The sequence below is a fragment of the Cyprinodon variegatus genome, unplaced genomic scaffold (genome assembly GCF_000732505.1).
Source record: "Cyprinodon variegatus isolate N-32 unplaced genomic scaffold, C_variegatus-1.0 Scaffold71, whole genome shotgun sequence".
Lineage (NCBI taxonomy): Eukaryota > Metazoa > Chordata > Actinopteri > Cyprinodontiformes > Cyprinodontidae > Cyprinodon > Cyprinodon variegatus.
Window position 1 is genome coordinate 1014458 of NW_015150524.1, and position 20793 is coordinate 1035250.

The window sequence follows — 20793 nt, forward strand, 5'->3', positions numbered from 1 at the left end:
TAAGCTGATAAATTAAACGTTTCCTAATCCTGTCCGAAGAAGAGCACAGACATGTTTCTCATCTATAAAGGCACAAAGTGCTTCTCTTTGCTCCTTCTTTAAACAAGAAATTGCTGCTATTTTAACTAAAACCGAGTCAGTTGCTGTGTCGACAGATGAGGTCTTCAGTGTAGTCATTTTTTTAATGCCCCAAGCAAGGCCCTTTTGACTGTCGTTTTCCTACATGTCCCGCCCCAGAAAATCGTGTTGGCATATCATTGATCGGACTCATTGGTTGTTACGAGATGAATGTATTAGCGAGAACCTTTCAAGATGGATTTGTTGTGAGACTGAAAACTCAGATCTTGCCAAAATCCAGCTTGCAGCTCAAGGATACTTATATGGCTGAATTTACCTGTAACTCGAAATGTAGACGAAACAAAGAAGACCCCATCCAGAAATTTTATAAATTTTTTTTCGATTATTATTATTTAGCTGGATTATTTAGATGCATCAGGTTAAAATGCAAAGATATAAAAAAAAAATTTTGTTGCAAAAAAAATAAATAATAGGAAACCACAAATCCAGTGTGGGGTTATTTAAAGGGCCCAACTATGTTTTTCTACTTTTTTCCATTCATTTTTCTGATTCCTTATATACTTTACTTTTACCTTAGTCATTAGGAAACCCTTAATGTCTTAATTCACTGTTACTCTTTATATGATGCTAGTTGTTTGTTTTTGTCAGCTGTTTACTGTGCTGTTAAGTTTTTGCCTACACTTAAACTGTACTGATTAAAGTTAGTAAATAAATCAATAACAAGGTTGAGATTCTAGGGCTAAATGATTTGACCAAATATCAAAGTTGCGATTATTTTTAACCAATATTGAGATTGCCATTTTATTTCGACTTTCCTTAGCACTAACAACAAGCTTGTAGATGTTTAATTTTAGAGATTCAGTTTATTCGTAGACTTTGAATGCTCGCTTGTCAAGAGTCCATTGTTGCAGGAGTTTACTGTAATCCTTGTGTGAAAAAGTTCTTAATTCTACTTGCATGCACCGATCTGCAAGCTAGCTAAAATGCTCTACCTCTATGTGTGGCAGCAAACCCACTTTAAATGTATTACCGCCACCTAAAGGGCTGAAGTGACAAATTGAGTATCTTACTCCCGTTGAATATGATGTGAACAAAATTGAACACCTACCATGATTCGAAAATTGCATTTTGTTAAATTGCAATTACAATGCAAATTCAATTAACTGCATCCCTAATAGAAACAATGTTTGTTTGTAGAGACAGGCTGTAGACTTCTAAAAAAACAAACTAGAAATTTAGTATATAAAGCAAAATAAATACCATACTAGCCAGTCTGAGTTGAAACTATATTACACTCCTTTCCCACTGGCCAAAAAAACAGTTTGAACCCAGAAAAACCTGCTTTAAGTGGCAATGGGAACTGCTCAATAACCCATGTCAACCTGGGTCATATGACTCGGCAAGAAACCAGGGTTGAAATCTCCTTCAAACAGCTCTGCTCCGACCGGCACACAGTGGAAACATCAGACCCGGTTTTCCCGCTAAGCGTAATATACAGACCCTAGAATCTAAGGCCAGTTGTGCCTGATTCAACAAGCAAAAACAACTCTGCTTGCATTTGATAAACATGGAGCAGTACTAATAAGATACTGTAGATCCAGAGGGACCAAAGAACAAAACAATATATTTTAAGGCAATTGAAAAAGTTCAGGCATATTAAACTTTATCTTCACTTTTGTGGCTAAATCAGTTTTTGCCTCACTAAACATGGCTTAGAATTTTTTTTATTTAAATGCTGTTGACATTGAAATATTTTGTCACAATTTCTGTTCACAGACTAGTTATTTGATATGCTAAGAGCGTAACACTGTTGAAAAAAACCTTTTTTTCCACCAAGCATGCCAGCGTTTTACAAAATTTATCAGAAGGAGAGAAAACGTGTTTAAAGAAACCTACAGCCTTGTTGCTGGGAGAGAAATTTTGCTCCTGTGTCTGGCCCTTTAATACCGTTAACCAAGTCAATATGACCATTTGGAAACAGAACGCTGCCTACCCCTGACTTAGAAGAATACAGTCAGACTTTTGAGGAGAAGAAGGAACAGATGTGCAGTTATGGTCAGAAAAAATCCTTACAAACCAACTGTAGTGATATTGTATCCTCTTTTCGCTCCTATAGGACCAGATCCAAGTCTTTTTTTTTTGGTAATCATTATTTAATAAAAACTAACTGGGCCTGCGGTTGGTATAAAGCAACTTGTTATCATATGGCTGTATGTTTTTAAAATGGCAAATATTACATCACTACATTGAAATTCAATTCAGTTTATATAGCACCAATTCACAACATTTCTCCTCGTGCACGCTCTGTTTAAAAGTTGCTGTTTGCATCGCTCATACAAGGTTATTTTCCAAAAGAAGTTGTGCAATTTTTCCACTATGTCAGACTCACCACCAGTAAGTGAAAATGGGGACGAGCACGTAGGACGGCCTTACGTAAACATATCACCAAAATGATTGACAATTAGGAGGACCACTTATTTTGACGAGCCATCTGGAAAAAGAACATCCTCCACTATAGCTTTAATATGGATTTTTTTTATAATTCATGTGAAACTTTTTTATATCTCCAGAGCAAACCATGTGTAGTGTAGAAATACAATAGAAAACTCAAAATATCTTCTAGATTATCTTATCCCTATGAAGGGTCAAATGATGTAAACAGGTTCTTACTTTAATACATTCCCACCAAATATTTTATAAGCAGAAAATAATTTTTGGCTCATGCATATTTAGTTATTTTAAGTTTCCCTGCACAAAGCTTATTAAATTTCACATATCTTCAACAGCCTTCAGGTTCTTCTTTTTGGAAAGCCAATTTAAAAGCTTTATGGCAGTCTTTATCAAATCCTAAACAGCTTTGATGCATATTAAGGATCAATATCCTGTTTAAACACCTGATTGTCTTAAACCAATTTCCAAGAACTGCAACCTTCTAAAAAGATATTTTTTTGGACGTTCAGGAACAAACTAAGAAGTGAAGCTATACATTTGTGACTCGCTCAAGCTAAAATAAAATTTGCAGCCCTTTGCAAGAAAGGAAATGTTTTCTGGAGAAACACTATGGGCCTGAGCTTCATAGATTCCACATAAAGTGTACAAAATTGCATGTGCATTCATTTTTTTCCTGTGGCTTCAGTAACTGGAAGCAAAGAGATTTGCATGTTTTAAGTAAATCTGAGAACATTGAAGCATTCGGCAATCATAGTGGTGTCAGTATCATACTTTGGGCCTGTTTCACGGATGGTCTAGCAGACCATGATGCATTTGGTCTTCTTACAGTACAATGATTTCAAATGCATAATTTTAAACAGATGAAGCAATGTTAGACAAGGCTTCTGGAATTGTTTTACTTTAAAAACAAGATCCATGGCAGAAAACAGACCATTTTAAATCAATCCTATCAGTTCGGCTGAGAAGAGCAGTGAATTATCCATTCAGGGTTACCGTATGTCTCAACCTTGCTGCTATAAATGTTAGCAGTGTATGGATATATTTAAGTCTATATAAATGGTGTATATAAACACCATTTATGTATTGTAAGAAAAAATCTACAAAAGATTAAGATTGCAGATCAAATTCTGAGTATATGTACTGTTTGCTGTTTACTAAAAACTGCTTTGATTGTTCTTTATTAATGCAGTGTGCAGCTTCGTATTTCAGTGGTCATTCTGTCTTACATGGTTTTACAAATGAAAAATTAGATAAGATGTTCCAGAAGTTTACACTACAGTCTTTATTGACTGCAAGCATACGTCTGGAGTGCAGGGATCCACTGTCAGCTCAGATTCAGTAAGATGCAGCAAAGTTGAATGAATATCGATTAAAGTTACAAGTCAATAAAAGCCTAAAATTTAATGTGAAGGCAGCGGAGAGGTCGTCTGAAAGTGGAAAACTGCATTGGCCAGATGAATTAGCTCATCACAGCACAACTGAGCAACTTTTAATTGATTAAAAACAAAACTAAAGTCGCAAAACAGCTTCAGACAGCTCGCTAAAGTGGACCTGCTGTTTCTAGACAGTTTTGATTTCTAAAAGATTATTAATGCATTGTAAATACAATAAACTCCAATTCACAAACAACCTCATTACCTTTTAGGGATTTGAAGTTACACACCAGCATAAAGTTGTGCATGTTTGTGAAGCAGAAAAACACAGTTTTCAAATAGTTTTAAAAGCATACCTGATGCATTTTTATTTGAAACCATCTTTCACCGCAGCTACGGTTGTCTGGGCTGTTTCAACCTGCTTTGCACATCAGAAGGCTGACATTTTGTCCATTCTTCTTAACACAAAAGTTCAGACTGTATGTAGAGCACCTTTAAACAAATAACTGTTGCAACAAATTCTAGACTTTGAATGGGCCAGTTCTTTGTTCATGAATATTATTTAATCTAAATCATTCTACAGTAGCTCCGGCTATATGATTAGGTTTCTCACTGCCAAAGTCTTGTGACTTTCACAGCCTAGAACTATTTATTTTAACACGTTTTGTATGTGAAACACCTTTTCCCAACTGTATAGTTGCTCCCACCTGAGCTGTGGGCTCCTTTGCTCCTTCTTTGTACAGTACTGTTTAATACTCATCTAAACTTCTCCTTCCTTCCTAACAAATGTATCCATGATCTGTCCGCTGTGTCCCATTGTTCTACAGGATGTAAATTGTTCAGTGATGTTAATTACTTGCATTTATTCTCAAATTAAATTGCACTTTGGATTTTATTTATGGGCATCAGATTAAAAAGGGCTACATGCATTAAATATTTTTTCTCTAGTTTTTAGTGAGGTGTTTTCCTATTAGATTTATGCACCCCATCTTTTTCTATCACATGTGTAATTCTAATAAAATACAGTTGGTTATAAAGTGAGAATTGAAAAAAAAAAATCAAAGGGTGGAAATATTTTGGAAGGAGATATTAATCATGAAAAGCCTTAAATGTGCTTTTTTTCATTGACCGGAAACATTTCCAGAAATATTTTTGTTTAAAACTGATTTTTTGAAGTTCTGCAATTGTTTTTTTCCTTTGAAATTATTGTTTTTAAATCTAATGTTCTTTTCTCTGTCTGTGTTTTTCTTTTCAGGTTCAACTTAAGCTTTTACAGATTTGCAAACATATTTTTTAAGGGGACTTCTTTGTGAGAGACTGAACTGAAGGGTGAGAATTTAGCTGCCAGCTCTGGACAGTAAAGCTTTAATTCTCCAGCACTGACAATCAAGATCAACCCATGAAGCTCAAGCATGCACGTGTACAAAAACACAAGCACACACACGCACACTCGCTTAGAAAGAAATGAAATAGGCAAATAAAAACACACAGAAACGCATGTGCAGATTAGTTCACTACCTTGCCATGATCATGCGTGAGAACTCTGCCCTGGAAGGAGGAAGGGATGTCAGACAAACTCCAGGCGCCCGTGGACGGAGACAAACCTATTTCCCCATTCCTTTGGGTCCTTCTGTGACACATGCAGTATTTCGCTGAGTACTTTCCATTTCTGTTCTGCAGTATAGACAAATTAGGATCACTCTGCTTTCTCTCTGTCTCTCACCCTTTCTGTCTTTGTCTCCAAAACTTCCCCATTTACTGCTAAAGCCAGCTGCAATGTTCTGCACTCAAACCACTCAACTGTCTTGTGCCGCAACCTGAGCCGCATCTGAGCCTAAAAGACGACCTTTTTTTTTTTGTATGTTTTTATTTTTTGGGGAAAAACCATGAACCTAGCCAAATGTCTCGCTCTGTGCACTTCGTCTTGATGTTTGTGTCCCATTAATAGAAAAAGCGGACTAAAATCAGTTTCTGCTCTTGAAATACCAGCATCTGTACATATGACTTCAGCTCCAAGCCTGGAAGGGGGGAGAAGATGGCAGGAGGGGGAAGCCATCATAAACTTTCCCCTCTTCTGCCACTTGCCATGGTTTCTCTGCTCCGCTCTGAAGGAGAGGAGGAAGAGGAGTAGGAAGAGGACTGCAGCTTGGAGACTCAACATCCTGTGTTTTGCTGTTTTAACTACAAGGGAAAGAGACACTGAAATTACACAACAGCCCCAAAGAGACTCTTGGTTTTTGTTTTTTTGTTTTGTTTTTTTTGTATGTGTGTGGACTCCAGACAGAGAATGGATTTGCGTGACTGCAGTGATGCATGTATTTGTAGGTTTGTTTGCTTTTGTTTCCTATATATGTGTGTGTGTTTATGTGTGTGCGCCTGTGGGGTCAAAAGGATTAAGGCTCCAGAGACGACAAAGTCTTGGCGGGGCTTTCTTTCTTTTATCTTTCTTTCTTTCACTCTCTCCCTCCTTTTTTCTGTGGTCTTGTGTTGTTTGGTGGTTTTTGTGCTGCAAAAAAATGAAAAGAAAAAAAGATGAATTGTATATCTGTCTGTTACATATCATGTATGTATCTGAGGTGCAAAATATTTAAATACACATTACGTTCTTGCCATTGGTAAACTTGCCTGTGTCGTGCAGTTTTCTTCAACAGATAAAAGGGGGTGGTTGCATGTGATTTAAAAGCCATTGTAAGTACTGGGCTTTGCCTGCAAATGTGAGGGAGGGAGTTCAAATAAGGACATGATTCGACGGAGTAAAAAAGAAAAAAAGAGGGGAGGAGAGGAATGAGTGATGAGGAGAGTAATGCAGGACGTGTTGGAAGCTGGAAAGAAACCAGACTGAGGAACATTTTCAAAAGTGATGAGGGTTTAAATGCAGAGAAAGAAATCCACAAAGCATTTTATTTCAACACATCTAATCTTTACCCAGAACAAGGATGAAAATGAAGGAACTGTTAAAAAGGCTGGTCGAAAAAGAGGCCATGTTTAAAAGGGAACTTGCTGTGAGACAGAAATATTGTAAATCCACAGCTTGTGTGGATGCGTGCGCCAGACCGACGCACAGAGTGATGGAGAGTGAAAGCAGATGGGGGAAGTTTACGGGCCGCAGATTGTGTACAGTTTGTCAACAGGCTGATTAAATAGACTCAGACATGGCCGGAGGAAACATGTTTGCTGTGACATTCCACTGTACGGCAGACGGGGGACACATTCTGTCAACAACACGACATGACAGACCGAGCGTTAGGGGGAGGAGGGCATCTGCTCTCTACCCCTGACTTTTACAGTGTTCTATATTTATAAGCATTGACGTTTTCAATTTTTTCAACAAGCCTTTAAAAATCACAGCCAACTGTAATTTCCATGGTGACCTTTGAATAACATTTGCACTTAGGTCAATCCTTAGGTCTCAGGGCGCTTTACTCTCTCTCCTTTTATGTCCAATAATATTAAGTGGTATAAAGCATGAGCCTAAAGACATATTCACTTCAATTCACCAAGGGAAACACATGATACAGATTCATTTAACACACACTGACGTTTAAAGCCTTTTAATACATAATTGTCATAATTTTCAGCTTGCAGCTAATAAAAACACAACATTTAAGATGAGAATATTAAATCAGTCCAATGAAAAAAAAGAACTTAATAAGAGTATGTTCCTAATGCCTGCTTAAAGCCTGTCATTTTTAAAATGCATTTTAATTTCACAAACAAGCCTCCTCTTGAACACCATAGCTCAGATTTACAATGAATGTTGTGTATGCACCAGAAGAAGACAAACATTTCAGATTTATATCAAGTTATATAGAATCCAACTCATTCCAAAATCAACATCAGTCCAATTTTATATGAGAACCTAATTACATGCAGTCCGATCCCAGCTGCAATGGAGCCACTTTTATAAAATATGTTAAAATACGTTTGTAAAGAAGTCAAACATGTTGCACCCTGTCATTACCTCACTAATTTTGATAGATATGCATGAAAAGGAGCAAAGCATAGGACTGTTTCCCCCCCAGGTCTGAAACCGGTGGTGGAGTTGAGATAGATGAAGTTGGACAGTCTGTAGACTGCTGGTTAGCAAGACAGTATGCTGAGCTTTATGGTGAGATCCAGTGGACTGCGTGAGCTGGTGCTAGAGCTTCATTCAGAGACCTGGAAGATGGAAGTCCAGTTGGATAACACAGGTTGAGAGAACCTGTCCATGATGAGCAAGCATGAAGCGACAGTGGAGAGGAAAAACTCCCTGTTGGGAAGAAACCTCTGGCAGAACCAGGCTCAACGGTCTTCTGCCGGACCAGTTAAGATGAGACAGGGAACGCAGTGCAGGAGGAATGACACCCTGAAGCTTTAGCTACGAAGGTGGAGGAGGGGCAGGAGGTGGGTTAAAACGGTGTCATCTGAATTAAGTCACACAGTGCATCCTCCGCCTGTGCACAGGAGCAGACAGGTGCTTATCGGAGGCCTTTTAAGATGAACTTTGGATGCTGATTGGCTTTTGTGGAGGTGTGGTTCAAAGCTGATTGGCTGTGTCACAGGTGGATGTATGAAAAGCAATACGTTTATTTAGTTGAACTTCCGCCTAGGCTCCATTAAAAGGAAAAAAAACTGCAAGAACTCACCACTCTTCATTGTCACCTCCATTCAGCTTAATTAGTACTTAAAAAGTCTCAAGTGCTGAGAAATACAGCGCGAGCAGGTAAAGAAAAAACTTAAAATTGAAACCATGGTGAATAAGATTCCACTGGTGAACTCCACCTAAAGTACAGCAGTTTAAGCAATAGTTGAATGAGCTCTTAGCAGGTAGTGTTTTGATAACAAACACAAATCACCACCTTAAATGCAACAGTGGTAAGTAGTCAATTAATTCACTTCATGTAAAAATTTTGAAAGGACCTTTTTTTCCACATTATCCTTTTTCAGCACAAAGAAGGCTTAATGGGAGAGCACTGGTTCAAAATCTGCACCTAGTTTTTGGTGAAAATTTCTATTTCATACTTTCTATTAAGGATGTTTTTTTTTTTTGTATAAAATGTCCAATATTCTATTCTTGTTGCGACCTAAATTTAGGATTTGGATCAAAAAAGATGCGGCTGCATATTTCTGCATAATAATAAAAATATTTTCTTAAAGTAATAAAGACCTGACATAGAACCTAAGAGGCATCATAGTTCATCTGAGAGCATTTATTAAAACAGCTTTTTAAAGCTAAAATATTTCAAGCAAAAAGGAAACTGTTTGGGCTTTTTCTTTGTAATCCAAACGATTTCTAATAGTTAAAAAAATGACTTATAGAGATACACTGTTACTGATTAAGGTGTAAAAATAGTGTAAAAAGTGTGTTTGAAAATGTAAGGATGATAGGGAAGACAAAGTATTTATAGAATCACAGACTAAAATCCAACAAAGTGGCAGACAAATTATTCTTTCCTTGGAGTTTGGAGGTTTTAATATTGTTACAGATTGACCAGTGTAAAGTTTGTTTTTTCATCTTTAAATAAAGCAAAACTTTAAAAAATCTTCAGTTGGCTGGCAGAGAAATACATTTATTTAAATAAAAAGGAACTGGTTGTGTTTATAGTGAGTAAAATATTGTTAGTATGCTAGTTACTGTTGTTAAAAGCTCTTTCTGAGATAAAGATGAATCTTAACAAGAAATTCATCTTTTACCCTTTTTTGTTTAAATGTGACTCCGATGTTTGAATGTCTGCTGCTTTTTCCCTCTCTACTACCTTTGGTGATTGTTGACTCTACAGTTATTTGTTAGATAAATAAAACAGCATTTTGAAGAGGACCACCACTGACTAAGGAATGCGCCTCGTCATCCAAAGTTCCCCCTGAGGGCTGTAAGGTCCAAAGAGGAGGAGGAGGAGGCCACATGGAGGGAGGGGATGGAGGAGGACCCAGCTGGGACTTTCCTCTCTGCCCTGGGGAGAAGAGACAAAAAGTTGGATTACAGGAAAATGTTTTGCGGCTCATCCACGGAGGAGGCATGCGGGAGCTGGCTGGTTTGTCCCCCCGTTCAGGAGCGGGCCTCCTCCTGCTGCTGTTGATCCTGCCGGTTCTCCTCACTGTGCAGCTCCTGGTCCTGGTGCGTCTGTGGGTGGAGGAGAGGGACGGAGCTGTTGCCCTCACCGTTATCAGCATCGAACCGGATAGGAGCTCCACAGGCCAGGCTTGGAGAGCCCAGTTCAGGCGACCGGGGTTGGAGGAGGAGAAGGAGATGCAGGACGGAGATCCGAGGAGGAATGTGGTGCGAGGGTTTGAGGATGAGAACGAGATGGAAGAGGTTGGTTTAGAATACAGATACAATTGTCAAGTTTTTAAAACTAATTTGTGTGTGTTTATACATAAAAAAAGAGCTCATAAACATTATTTTGATTGTAAAAACCAAACAATAAAAGTAATAAATGTGTTTAATGTCCAGTGATTTAGTGTGTTCTATGTTGTACAATACAGTTTACAGAACCTATAAACAGATAAAACAATATATATAAGTTGCTGATTTAACCAATAGAATCATAATAACTTGGATACTACTCAGGTCACAGGTCTCTTTCAATGTTTTTTAAACAACCAGAATCATGGCTTATCGCTTTGTTAATTAAAAACAAATGAATTCTGTTAACTACATCTAAAATAGCATACAGTGAAAAAAAATTTTTTCACAGCTTCCAAACATTAAAAAAAAGAAAAAACATTGTGCATGTTCTGACATCTGGATGTAGACGGTGTGTTTAAGTTGCAAGTTATAATTTTATTAAAGAATGAGTATTAAAAAAATAACCTAATACTTATAACTTATACTAATAACTCACATTAAATGAGAGACTCTTTTGGTTTATGAATAGATCAAAACAACCTCTTAATATTGACTTAATCTTTTAGTGTCAAAAGAGATTAATATTCATATTATACAATGCTAAGGAAATGTTAATAGCGCAAACACATCAATACTGTGACCTAAAGCCAGTACAGCACCCCCCTCACATCTATATACTTTGTTTAACAGTTTCATATTTCAAGAAGGCGTTTCAATACAGTTTGATCAACTTGTTATAAAGTTTAAAATGGCTGGCTGTGAAGAATAATAAAAACAAACTTGATCAAATTTTTTGACCCAACGCTAGCTTTAAACCACTCTGAGTCTATTCCAGTAGAATAAAATCAATAGTTGGAATTAAAGAAATAAGTACCAAAGAAATCAAAAAAATATATAAATCAAAGAGAATGTGTACTATTTTTATTCTGCTTTACTAATTTAGTGAAACTCTGCAATAAAGGTGATTATTCTGTAGTTTTAGTAGAATGATTCAGCCAGAAACAGCTGGTGGGGAGCACAAGAACTAAAGTAGTAAATCTGTTCCAGAGGACATTGGACCACCTAAACCCTCAAGAACATTTAGTGCTTTCTAGATAAGTAGCTGGATTTTCGGCTGAGAAAACGATAAAAAGATGTGTCAAAATTAGAGGACAAGAAAGGTTTAAACAATACTTAAAACACTAAGCTAGGGGCTCTGAGGCTGCACATGGACCTTTAGCCCCTCCACAGAGGCTCTATCAAACTCTCAGCAAAACTTATATAGAAGTTAGCTTTGAGGTTAGCAATTCCATTGTACCAAACAAAAAGCACCTTTTTCCTGTGTTCAATTTGTGAAACATATATTTTGCATAATATTTTTTCTTTTCTAATTTTATTTAGATTTTTCTTATCAACCTGTAAATGGTTTGTTTTATCTTTGTCCAACAGAATATTCCATTTAGGAAAACTATTTGTTGGGCAACTGCCCGTTTTTTTCTTTAATGTATAAACTAATATTAGAAAAGACAATTGGGATTGTTACAATGCTATACAAGCATTTGTAAAAATAAAAAAAAACATTTAAAACCATCTTTTTTAATTACGTTTCTGGACAAATTCAGTATAGAAAGAAAAAGAGCAAAAATTACTTATAAATTGTTAGGTTTGCTGAACTCTGATCAGAATGAAGAAAAAATGTGAGAAGAAAGAAGCTGTTAATGAGTTACATGGTCAGAGTGATCGTTAGAGTTGGGCAATGATAAAACAGACGAATGAGGCATCATATACTGTATGCTTTAAAACAAGCATGAAGACATATGTGATATTTCTGCACATGTTGTAGGAAAGCTGCAATGAAACACATCTTGCCACAGAAAACCTTCATGGTGAAAGTGGGAGGCCAGTGGCCCCCCCCATGTAAAAAAAAGATTAATTTCAAATGGGCCTTCCACGCCGAGGAATGCAGATAAAGCCCTCCTGATAAGGTGTCCTCATCCAGCATGGGCTAGGCCAAATTCTGTGACGCTCTGTGAATTATTACCTGCATGACAGAACAGGTGAGAGCAAGGGGCAAGCCCTGCCCTGACCCCAGATCAGAGGAAGATGACAGCTGGTCTATCTTCTCTGTCTGTGCCCTGAGGTTGGACAGATTGTGCCTCCATCCTCAGACGCTTTCTGTGTTTCTGAGTACACATCCGTCTGTTTCTACTTTTCCCAAAACCTTCCTTCTCCTCCTCTCCGGCTCCCCTCTGCCTTTCTCTTTTCTTACTCTCCCTTTCTTTATCTGCCCAAGGCTAAACTCTCTGACTCATTCTGTTGCACCCCTCCTGCTCCACAGAGGTTGCCATGGCGTTAGGAGTTAGAGAGAGGTATTTTTGTGTGTGTGTGTATGTTTGTGTATTGAAAAACTTCTGGCAAACACCAACAAGCCTGGGGTCAGCTCTTATGACCTTCCTGCTCCTCTCTTTCTGTCATCTCCGTGCATTATTAAGCCTCCCTCCTAATTCTCAGGAATCGTCTATTACTTTCCTGTCTGCAGCATATTGATATATAGTTTGTACATATGCTCCCAGGTGAGACCCGGAGTGATGGAGGAGCAGCTGTGGGCGGCGAACAAGCCGTCCTTCTTTGCAGAACTCAGCCGCATTATCAAGTATATCACAAGCCCTCAGGTAGGCCCAACAGAAAATACTGAAACACAAAGTATTTTGTAAATTAAATAACATTTTTGACTACGGTGAGTTAGTCCAGGGTTGCAAATAAACAAAAAAGTAATTCCTTTGAATTATTAACAGCTGAATGTTTTTGCAAAAATATATTTAAAATGGGCTTAATACATTATAAAGGATCATTCTCTAGCTATCTACAGTATAAACTCTGCAGCCAAGAAACTGCAAAACCTAAAATATTTCAAATGGACTTTAGGCGATAGAACAAAGTAAAACCTTTTGCATGATTGTAAAGTTAAAGTGAAATTGTAGTATTTTCATTTTCAACATTTGACAAGTAATATTCTAAAAGGAACTGCATACATATTATATTATACATATATTCAGCATAACTGAGTCAATGCTTTGAACTGCCTTTCGCTCCCTACTGTGGATAAAACTCAAACTGGACTTTTATAGAGTACCTGGCTAATACACTACAAAGAAAATGCACCTCCAACTTAAACTAATCGCTTCAATTAGTAAGAGGTAATTGAATCACGTTGATCCATCTTTATTTAGTTTATAAGCTGACAACATAAATAGATTAAGTTGAACAAACTTAATTTAATTACTTGTTACCAACTGAAGCAATTTATTTAGGTTGGAGCTACATTCTCCTATCCATGGGCTTTGGACTGAGCTGGACTTCTTTAATCTGCTGTGTCCCTTGGTCCTCATAGCACTGTAGTTCATTACATCATTTACATTTGGACTCTTATTACTTGTATGCCTTTTTAATAATTTCATTCAGGGGCATCAGAGTAAAGAGGGTTGATTAGTGGTTTTGGATTGTCCACTAGTCTGTCTTGGTTTGTACATCTCTGCAGTGGAAAGACTACTATTGTGTAGTCTTTCCTTAGCTTTCTACTGTGCAGATATTTTTATATCTAAAAGAAACATTACATCAGAACATTACAACTTTTCTTATGCTTTTTTTGTACTATATACACTCTTTTTTTTATTGACAATTGTATTTTGATCTTTAATTGCATCTTGCTTTAACTCTTTGTATTCTATATAAACTACTGGAACCAGAATTTCCTTGAAGGAGTAAATAAAGGGATAAATAAAGTTGAGTCTGAGTCTCTAAGTCTAAGTTTACCTGCTAATAAAATACATAAAATTTGCAACAAAATGTGGAAAACCGACATAGATGTTGATACTTTCTTTAATTCTAAAGATAGATCAGAGTAAAAAACAATAAAGTCATGTTGAAAAAGTTTGGCTTCAAGATTTCCCCCCCTGTTTTCCTTCACATCTATGACAGCTTAGATTTGCAACCCCTCAGGGAGACCCCTCCCTATCTTCAACCTCTTGTCAAACTCTTGCATCCTTTCATGACGATATCCAGTAAGACGTGAGCACAAAGCACAAAATGTCTTTATGGGATAGATGTTGCCAAATATGAACAGCAATCAATAGTAAAAGAAGAAAACCCTCCGCTTTCATAAGCTGTACTGGCCTTCTCTGACTGCAGACTCGCGTGGGAGCCTGACACAGCAGTAATATCAGTCAGGTGCTGTCAATATGCTGGCAGCAACATTCTGCCAAATCTGGAGCCAGAAAAGACTGTTCCAGACTGGAAACTCCCAAAGAATAGTTTAAAAGTTGCACAATAACAAATGTTGGGAAACTAAAAGGGGGGAACTGTTGAGTTGAAAGTGGGATACTGTGCTGGTGTGTTTGATCATTTTAGGTATTCAGCCCAAGTTTAACGTGCCTGCAACTGGCTCAAGAAAAGTAAAAAATAAGAGCTGATAGGTCACACATATGTGGTGTCAACGCTTCCAAATTTCAGAAGACTGTTCATCAAACCACTTCTTATTCTTTACCTTCCTCTCATGTCAGTGCTCATTCTGAGGCAGATGGTTCTCACATCTCCATGTCATGAGCTTTTTCTCTTTCTTGCCTGTCCCCAGCTGAACTGCTCCAGGGTTTTACCTCCAGGGAAGGCTCAGGCAGTGACGCCCCCCGTGGCTTCAGCTCGCTGGCTGCTGTGTGCAGAGGACTGGTTGCTTCCAGCTCCACACAGACTCTGCGTTGCCTACTCTTTCAGGTGTCTGCATCGCAAGCTCAGGCATTCTTATCACTGGCTCGGCTGCATTCAAACTAATGCGATGCATATTTAATCATGGGTGCAGAAATCTTTTTAACCACTTCTCTAAGCCTCTGTCTTACTGACTGCTTTTCTTTTGTCTCGCCAGTTTGGATGGAGGAGATGCAGACTTTCTGAGCACTGTCTCCAGGCTTGGATGTGAAATCCACCGTTTTGATCCCAGCACCTCCAGTGCATCTGTTGGTCACCTTGGCAACAGTTTGGCCAGTAACCATGGCAACAGGGGCGTCTTCAGCCAGCACAAATTGTGGCTGGAATGGCGAGCTCCAAAGAGGCACAGGCACAGGTGGAGCGGCAGCCCGGGCGGGGTTTCTCACACGCTGGCTGACATCATGGCAGAGCTGGGACACCACACCGTAAGAGACGCGAGCAGAAGCAATTAAAAATTTCACCCCAAAACAACAACAAACACACCTCACAATCTTTTTACCCCAGTGTACCCAGAAAGCAATTTTACTTGGTTGTTGCCATGGTAACAGGGCTCTGCGCCATCTCTGACTGCTATGGCAACGGTTTAAGTGAGTGATTCATTCAGGGGAGCCAGCTACATCCGGCAGCCACAAGAGGGAGTTACATACCTGCAGTCTGAGTTAGACTTCTATGTTGGTTCATTCTAATATAGGCTGATAATAGAGGGGTTTACTAGACATGGAGAGGGGCGTGAAGTATTTAATACAAAACCTATGAAAAGATGAGGATTATGCAGTATTCACACTCTTAGTTAGTCAAACTTTCACCAATAATATTAAGAGTAACAATCCTAACTATTTTTCACTGAAGTTCACAAATGTAGCTGGTGAACACAATATCATTATAATACTGTATAATTGTTATAAGTCTCCCGAGCAGGTATTTGCATATACATTCTTTAGAATTCAATGGATGTGCCTTGAAAATCTAATGAAAAAAACCTATTTGGGTTTAACACAATGTCTTCTTTAAAGTGGCCCACAGAGACAGATTTCACCCAAGCAGCACTGTCCAAATCATTCTTGAGGATACCGATGTGTTGGTTCTTCAGGTCACTCATGGGTCTTCCCTAAAGTCAGTGTTACTCACTGGCAAAAAAATTCTTAAAGGGAGGCACCCAGGAGCAGCCCTGATCAAATGTTTGATTTAAACTCCTTAATTTAAACTGAACTCCTCATCTCTAAGGCTGAGCCACACAATGAAGCTCCTTTTAGCTGTTTGGATGCTAATTTGAGATGCACCGATCAGATACGATATCAGCTCTAATGTTGACTAAGTAGCTGCATTAGATATCGGCAAATTTATTTTGGAAATCAGGGATCCAATCTAGTGCACTTTACATTAAACTATTAGTTCTCTCTTTTTTGCCACTTATTTTATAATAAATAATATAAAGTACATTCATATCTGTGTTAAATTTTTTATCTTTTTTTGTAAAAATTGTTATGCCAAGGCTAAAGCCTTCACTGCAAGATATACTGTTTATTCATTCAACAGTTAGGTATCTGATATTGGCCAACACGCCCAGCCCAGGTATCAGTATCCGATTGGGAAAAAACTGGCTCGGTGCATCTCTAATACTACATTTTTCCACCCATCTTATATCCAATAACTTGGATGATGGTCATCAGGTATTCTTTTTTTTATTGTTTATCATTACTTTGGTAAGTACGGTAATAAGTAAAAGTAATTTATAAAGGGCTTTTCACAGATAGAAATCCCAAAGTACTGTACATAGAATGCATAAAATAAAACACACGGGGATTAACATACATACAGTAGATGTATAAAAGTGTAGAATTCACTATGCAAAGGCTTTTTTAAACAGCAATGTTTGAAGTTTTGACCATACGAGGGTCATTTCACAATCTTGGAGCTAAAGCCTGAAGGGACGGGTTTTTAAACCCGTTTTTGGGACCCTCTGGAGGTTCTGAGTGGAAGACCGAAGGGTGTGTTGAAGAAGAGTAGGGATACAGCACTGTACTGCAGGGTCTGACCATGCAAGGCTCTGAAAGTCAGGACCAGGATTTTAATTCCAATTCTTCAGATGCCAATCTGTGATATAACACTATTTCATTGACATTTTTCTGACTTATGGTGAGTTATGTGGGTATTTAATGTGGAAATGATATAAAAGTTATCTATTTCAGAATAAAATTTTTAAATCCTTAAATTATACAATATTTAGCACTTATGAAGAAACTACAGCCTATATATGTCAATATTTCCATCTCCTTTCAGGTTCATTTTGTGTATGCTGACCTGTTAAGTGCAGAGTGGCGGATTTTTCAGAGCTGGATCGAGATGGGGACTCTGCAGAACATTCATCATCTGGTTTCCACTGTGCACCTGCACTGGGCAGGCTTTGAGGTGGGAGGCAGCGATGAGGAGGTTCTCCGCTACTGGTTCAGTGTCCTTCGGGGCCTTGAAGCCTCTGGAATGCACCTGGTTCACAGCTCCTCAGGAGAGGGTCACAGTGTCCTGAAACGCAGCACAGAAAGTGCTCACAGCTCCTACACCCTCAGCTGGGCCAACACAGGACACTGATTATCAACATGCACATCTGTGGAACAGAACAAGAAAGAATATGATTGAGCAATTCATTCTGTCTTGATCTTTATTACTAGGTGGTGACTTTAATTGTATATTTAACTTGAACATTGATATATCGCCCATCCTGCTACTCCAGTTAAAGAGTAAAAATGGAAGATTTCTGTCAAGGTTTAGATTTAAATTATCATGATAGGATATTTCACCCTCTACAAAAGGACTACATTTTTTTTTTTTTTTGTTCATCTCTTCATCGATCCTTTTTTCAGAATAACCTACTTGTAATCTTGGAGACATATTTGAGCCGAAAAGTTAAGTATAATTGGCACAAATTTCATATCAGTGTAACTATTTCCCCCCTATGTAGAGACCCAGCTCATAGACACTGGATATTCAAAGCCACTGTAAGTAACCTGTCAATTTAATAAATAAATCACAAGATACGAATGCCTCTACACTACGGAAGGCTCGTAAAAAATATATATGTTGGATAATTATATTTTACACATCAGCACATATGAAAGAGGCCCAAAAGCAGCTGGATCTGGAAAGGACAGTAGATAGGTTGGAAGGTCAGTTTAGAAAATCTTGCAGTAGCTTCTAGGCAAAAAAGAGCATTAATTACTTGAATCGGGTAATAAACCAGGACGTTTGCTAGCTCTCCTGTCTCACTTCAATCTGTAGCAACGCTAATCCCTTCTCTCATAGACAACAATGGAGGGCGGTGTCCTAAAACCACTGATACAAATGAAGTAGTAGAACCTTTATAGCTCAGAATGCACATCTTTCTCTGAGACAAGAACCACATTTCTTTGTAGGATGAGAAATGTGGTTCTTTATTAAAGGTACAGAAGGCACAGGCAGAGGTGAGGAGGAAGTTTTAAAAGCCATACGGGAATACCATTAGTCCTTAAAGTGATTCTAAGAGATTAGATCTTGAGTGCAAAGACTGGAAACATTTTACTGCATCATTTTACAAACTCCTTAGCTCTAACATATCATCTATTAGATATTTCACTCCATTTGGGAAAGAGGTCTGACTAACGAAAAAATTAAAGCCAATTAGCAAACAGCAATAAGACTGATTGGCTCAAAAGCTACGCGTAAAGAACTAAGGGAAGCCAAATATAAAATACAGCATAGATTGCTTCTTACTCCTGTTTTTTAAACACAATTGATTAATTATTTTCTTATTAATGCATTAAATGCATTTTAGAAAGGAGGGATTATTTCCATGACTTTGTGAATGTAAACAGGTTTCTGAATTTTGAAATCAGGGCTATATTCAAAACTAAAACTAAGAGGCTTTCCTCCCTGGCCTCGTTCTAGGAACCTACATTTTGCTGTATTAGATTATAGGCTTTCTGGAAAAGTCTTCTTCAATACTAGAAACTACTTAAAAGGACCAAAACTCTTTTTCCTAATATCACCACTTGGTACAAGGAAATCTTTAAAATTCGTCCTTATACTGTACAGGGTAGGGATGAGATATTTCTTAAAATGCAGACATCCTCTCTGGAATATGCTGTATACCTTCAGATCTGAAACGTTGCTAGTAATATGAGTTTTCTACACTGAAGAAGACTTATCTTCTGAAAATCTGAAGTTAAAGACCACAGTAGGGCTGCAACTAAAGATTATTCTGCAAATCGATTAATCTGTCGATAACTTTTTCGATCAATCAATTAATTATCAGACAGCCAAAGGTTCCTTAAAGAAGACTTTTTGTCAAATTAAACAAAGTAAAAATAAAGCTTTTCCACTGGAGGAGTGGTGGATAGCGCATATTGACGGACAAAAAAAGATTTTTATCTTAAATACAAAATGTTTACAAATTTTTTTTTATAATTTTGGTATAAATACTGCTGTAAGTGAGTTACTCTGTCAGCTAAAGGCATATTTTAGAGTATCTACTCTCTAGTTAAAGCTTAATCAATTACTAAATTACTTGACAATTATTTCAATTATCCATTAATCATGAATAATTGTTTCAGCCCTATATCAAATCCACTGAGAACTGGTCACTTTAAGCCCTTGGATACCTATGGTGTACTTTTATACTTCGTGTGCTGTCTGGTGAGGTAGGGTGGCTCATTGTTTAGTTTACGTGTTCTACTGTTTGTGTGTTTTACAGAGAAAGAAATAATATATTCAATATAAATAAATAAATATTGAACCTTGAATTAAAAAACAAAGAAGCAAAACTAATATTTCGTGCAACACTGATCCTTGTATACCATAAATGTATCCGATAAACACTGCCCTCTAGTGGAGATTAAGGGGGTTGCAGATTAGAGTTTAAGAGGGAACTAGAGATGTGTAGAATACTGACAAAATGACCATAAAGGAACATTTGTTCTTCGTTCAGATTTGAACTTAAACCAGTTATCTTTTTTTATACAGAAACCCGATATTCACTTTGTTTGGAGTTTGAGCTATGTAAATAAATTTGAAATTTTTTGACTGTTTATACGCTATCATGTTTTTTCTCAAAATAAAAAAAAAAACAGTAGGACAAATAATCTTTAAGTATGAATGTCTTTACATACATTTTAACCTGCTACATTCCAAGTAGAAGGTTTAAAACATGTAACACGGCATTTTATTTTTCTGCAAGTCAGTGAAAGACATGAATTCCCTTTTAAAAGTGCACAAAGTGAAACTATTTATGCAAATTAAAACTGAGAATCTCTTAACCTGCTTTAGAGATAAAACAATGCAAATTTAAACATCTAGCACATTTTGGTAGCAAGGCAATAGAAAGGTCTTTATGTGAAAACAGGTAGGATTTTTAACCAAAAAATAAACTTTTTTGATCTTGTCTATCTTCCCATATAAAGAATTGTTTTAATTTGGTTTCATCATTTTGCTTTCAGAGCCCTTACTGTCCTTTTAACATGTTCACATTTCTTTCAATACATACAGAACTTTATGTAATTAATTAAGAATTAATTAACATTGTCAAGAAAACAAATGTTAGATTTTTTTCCACAAGCAAGAAACTTAAAGGTGACTGAATTCATATTTGAAACAATGAAACCCAAAGGCTTCCCTCCCCTGAAATAAAGGATTTTTGCAGCATGATACTGCCACCACTTTTTTGTGCCTATTTTTGCCAAGTTTTCAGAGAGGACGGACTTGTGGAGGCCACAGCTACAGTTTTTATACTGCCACCACCAAGTTTTACAGTGGTGACTATGTCACAAATGTCTCCTAACAAATCCCTTAAGCCTTCATGGA

At 37.4% G+C, this 20793-nt stretch overlaps 2 protein-coding genes across 5 annotated transcripts in view; both read left to right on the forward strand.

Moving 5' to 3' along the window:
• Positions 1-6508, forward strand: part of ahdc1 (AT-hook DNA binding motif containing 1) — a 34127-nt gene extending 27619 nt beyond the window's left edge. For all 3 annotated transcript variants that reach the window (XM_015372384.1, XM_015372385.1, XM_015372386.1), the window contains one exon: positions 5158-6508. The gene's annotated coding sequence lies outside the window, so the exon portion shown is untranslated. The remainder of the gene's footprint in view (positions 1-5157) is intronic.
• Positions 6509-9829: 3321 nt separating this feature from the next.
• Positions 9830-19730, forward strand: LOC107083242 (methyltransferase-like protein 24). 2 transcript variants are annotated; one of them, XM_015372274.1, is made up of 5 exons: positions 9833-10194; positions 12780-12878; positions 14837-14973; positions 15122-15389; positions 17245-19730. In XM_015372274.1, exons 1-5 carry the CDS (start codon positions 9898-9900, stop codon positions 17548-17550), a joined length of 1107 nt encoding a protein of 368 aa, XP_015227760.1. In that variant the 5' UTR covers positions 9833-9897; the 3' UTR covers positions 17551-19730. The 2 variants fall into 2 exon arrangements, with proteins under 2 accessions (XP_015227761.1, XP_015227760.1); XM_015372275.1 differs by lacking the exon at positions 12780-12878 and having other exon boundaries at positions 9830-10194.
• Positions 19731-20793: the final 1063 nt, after the last annotated feature.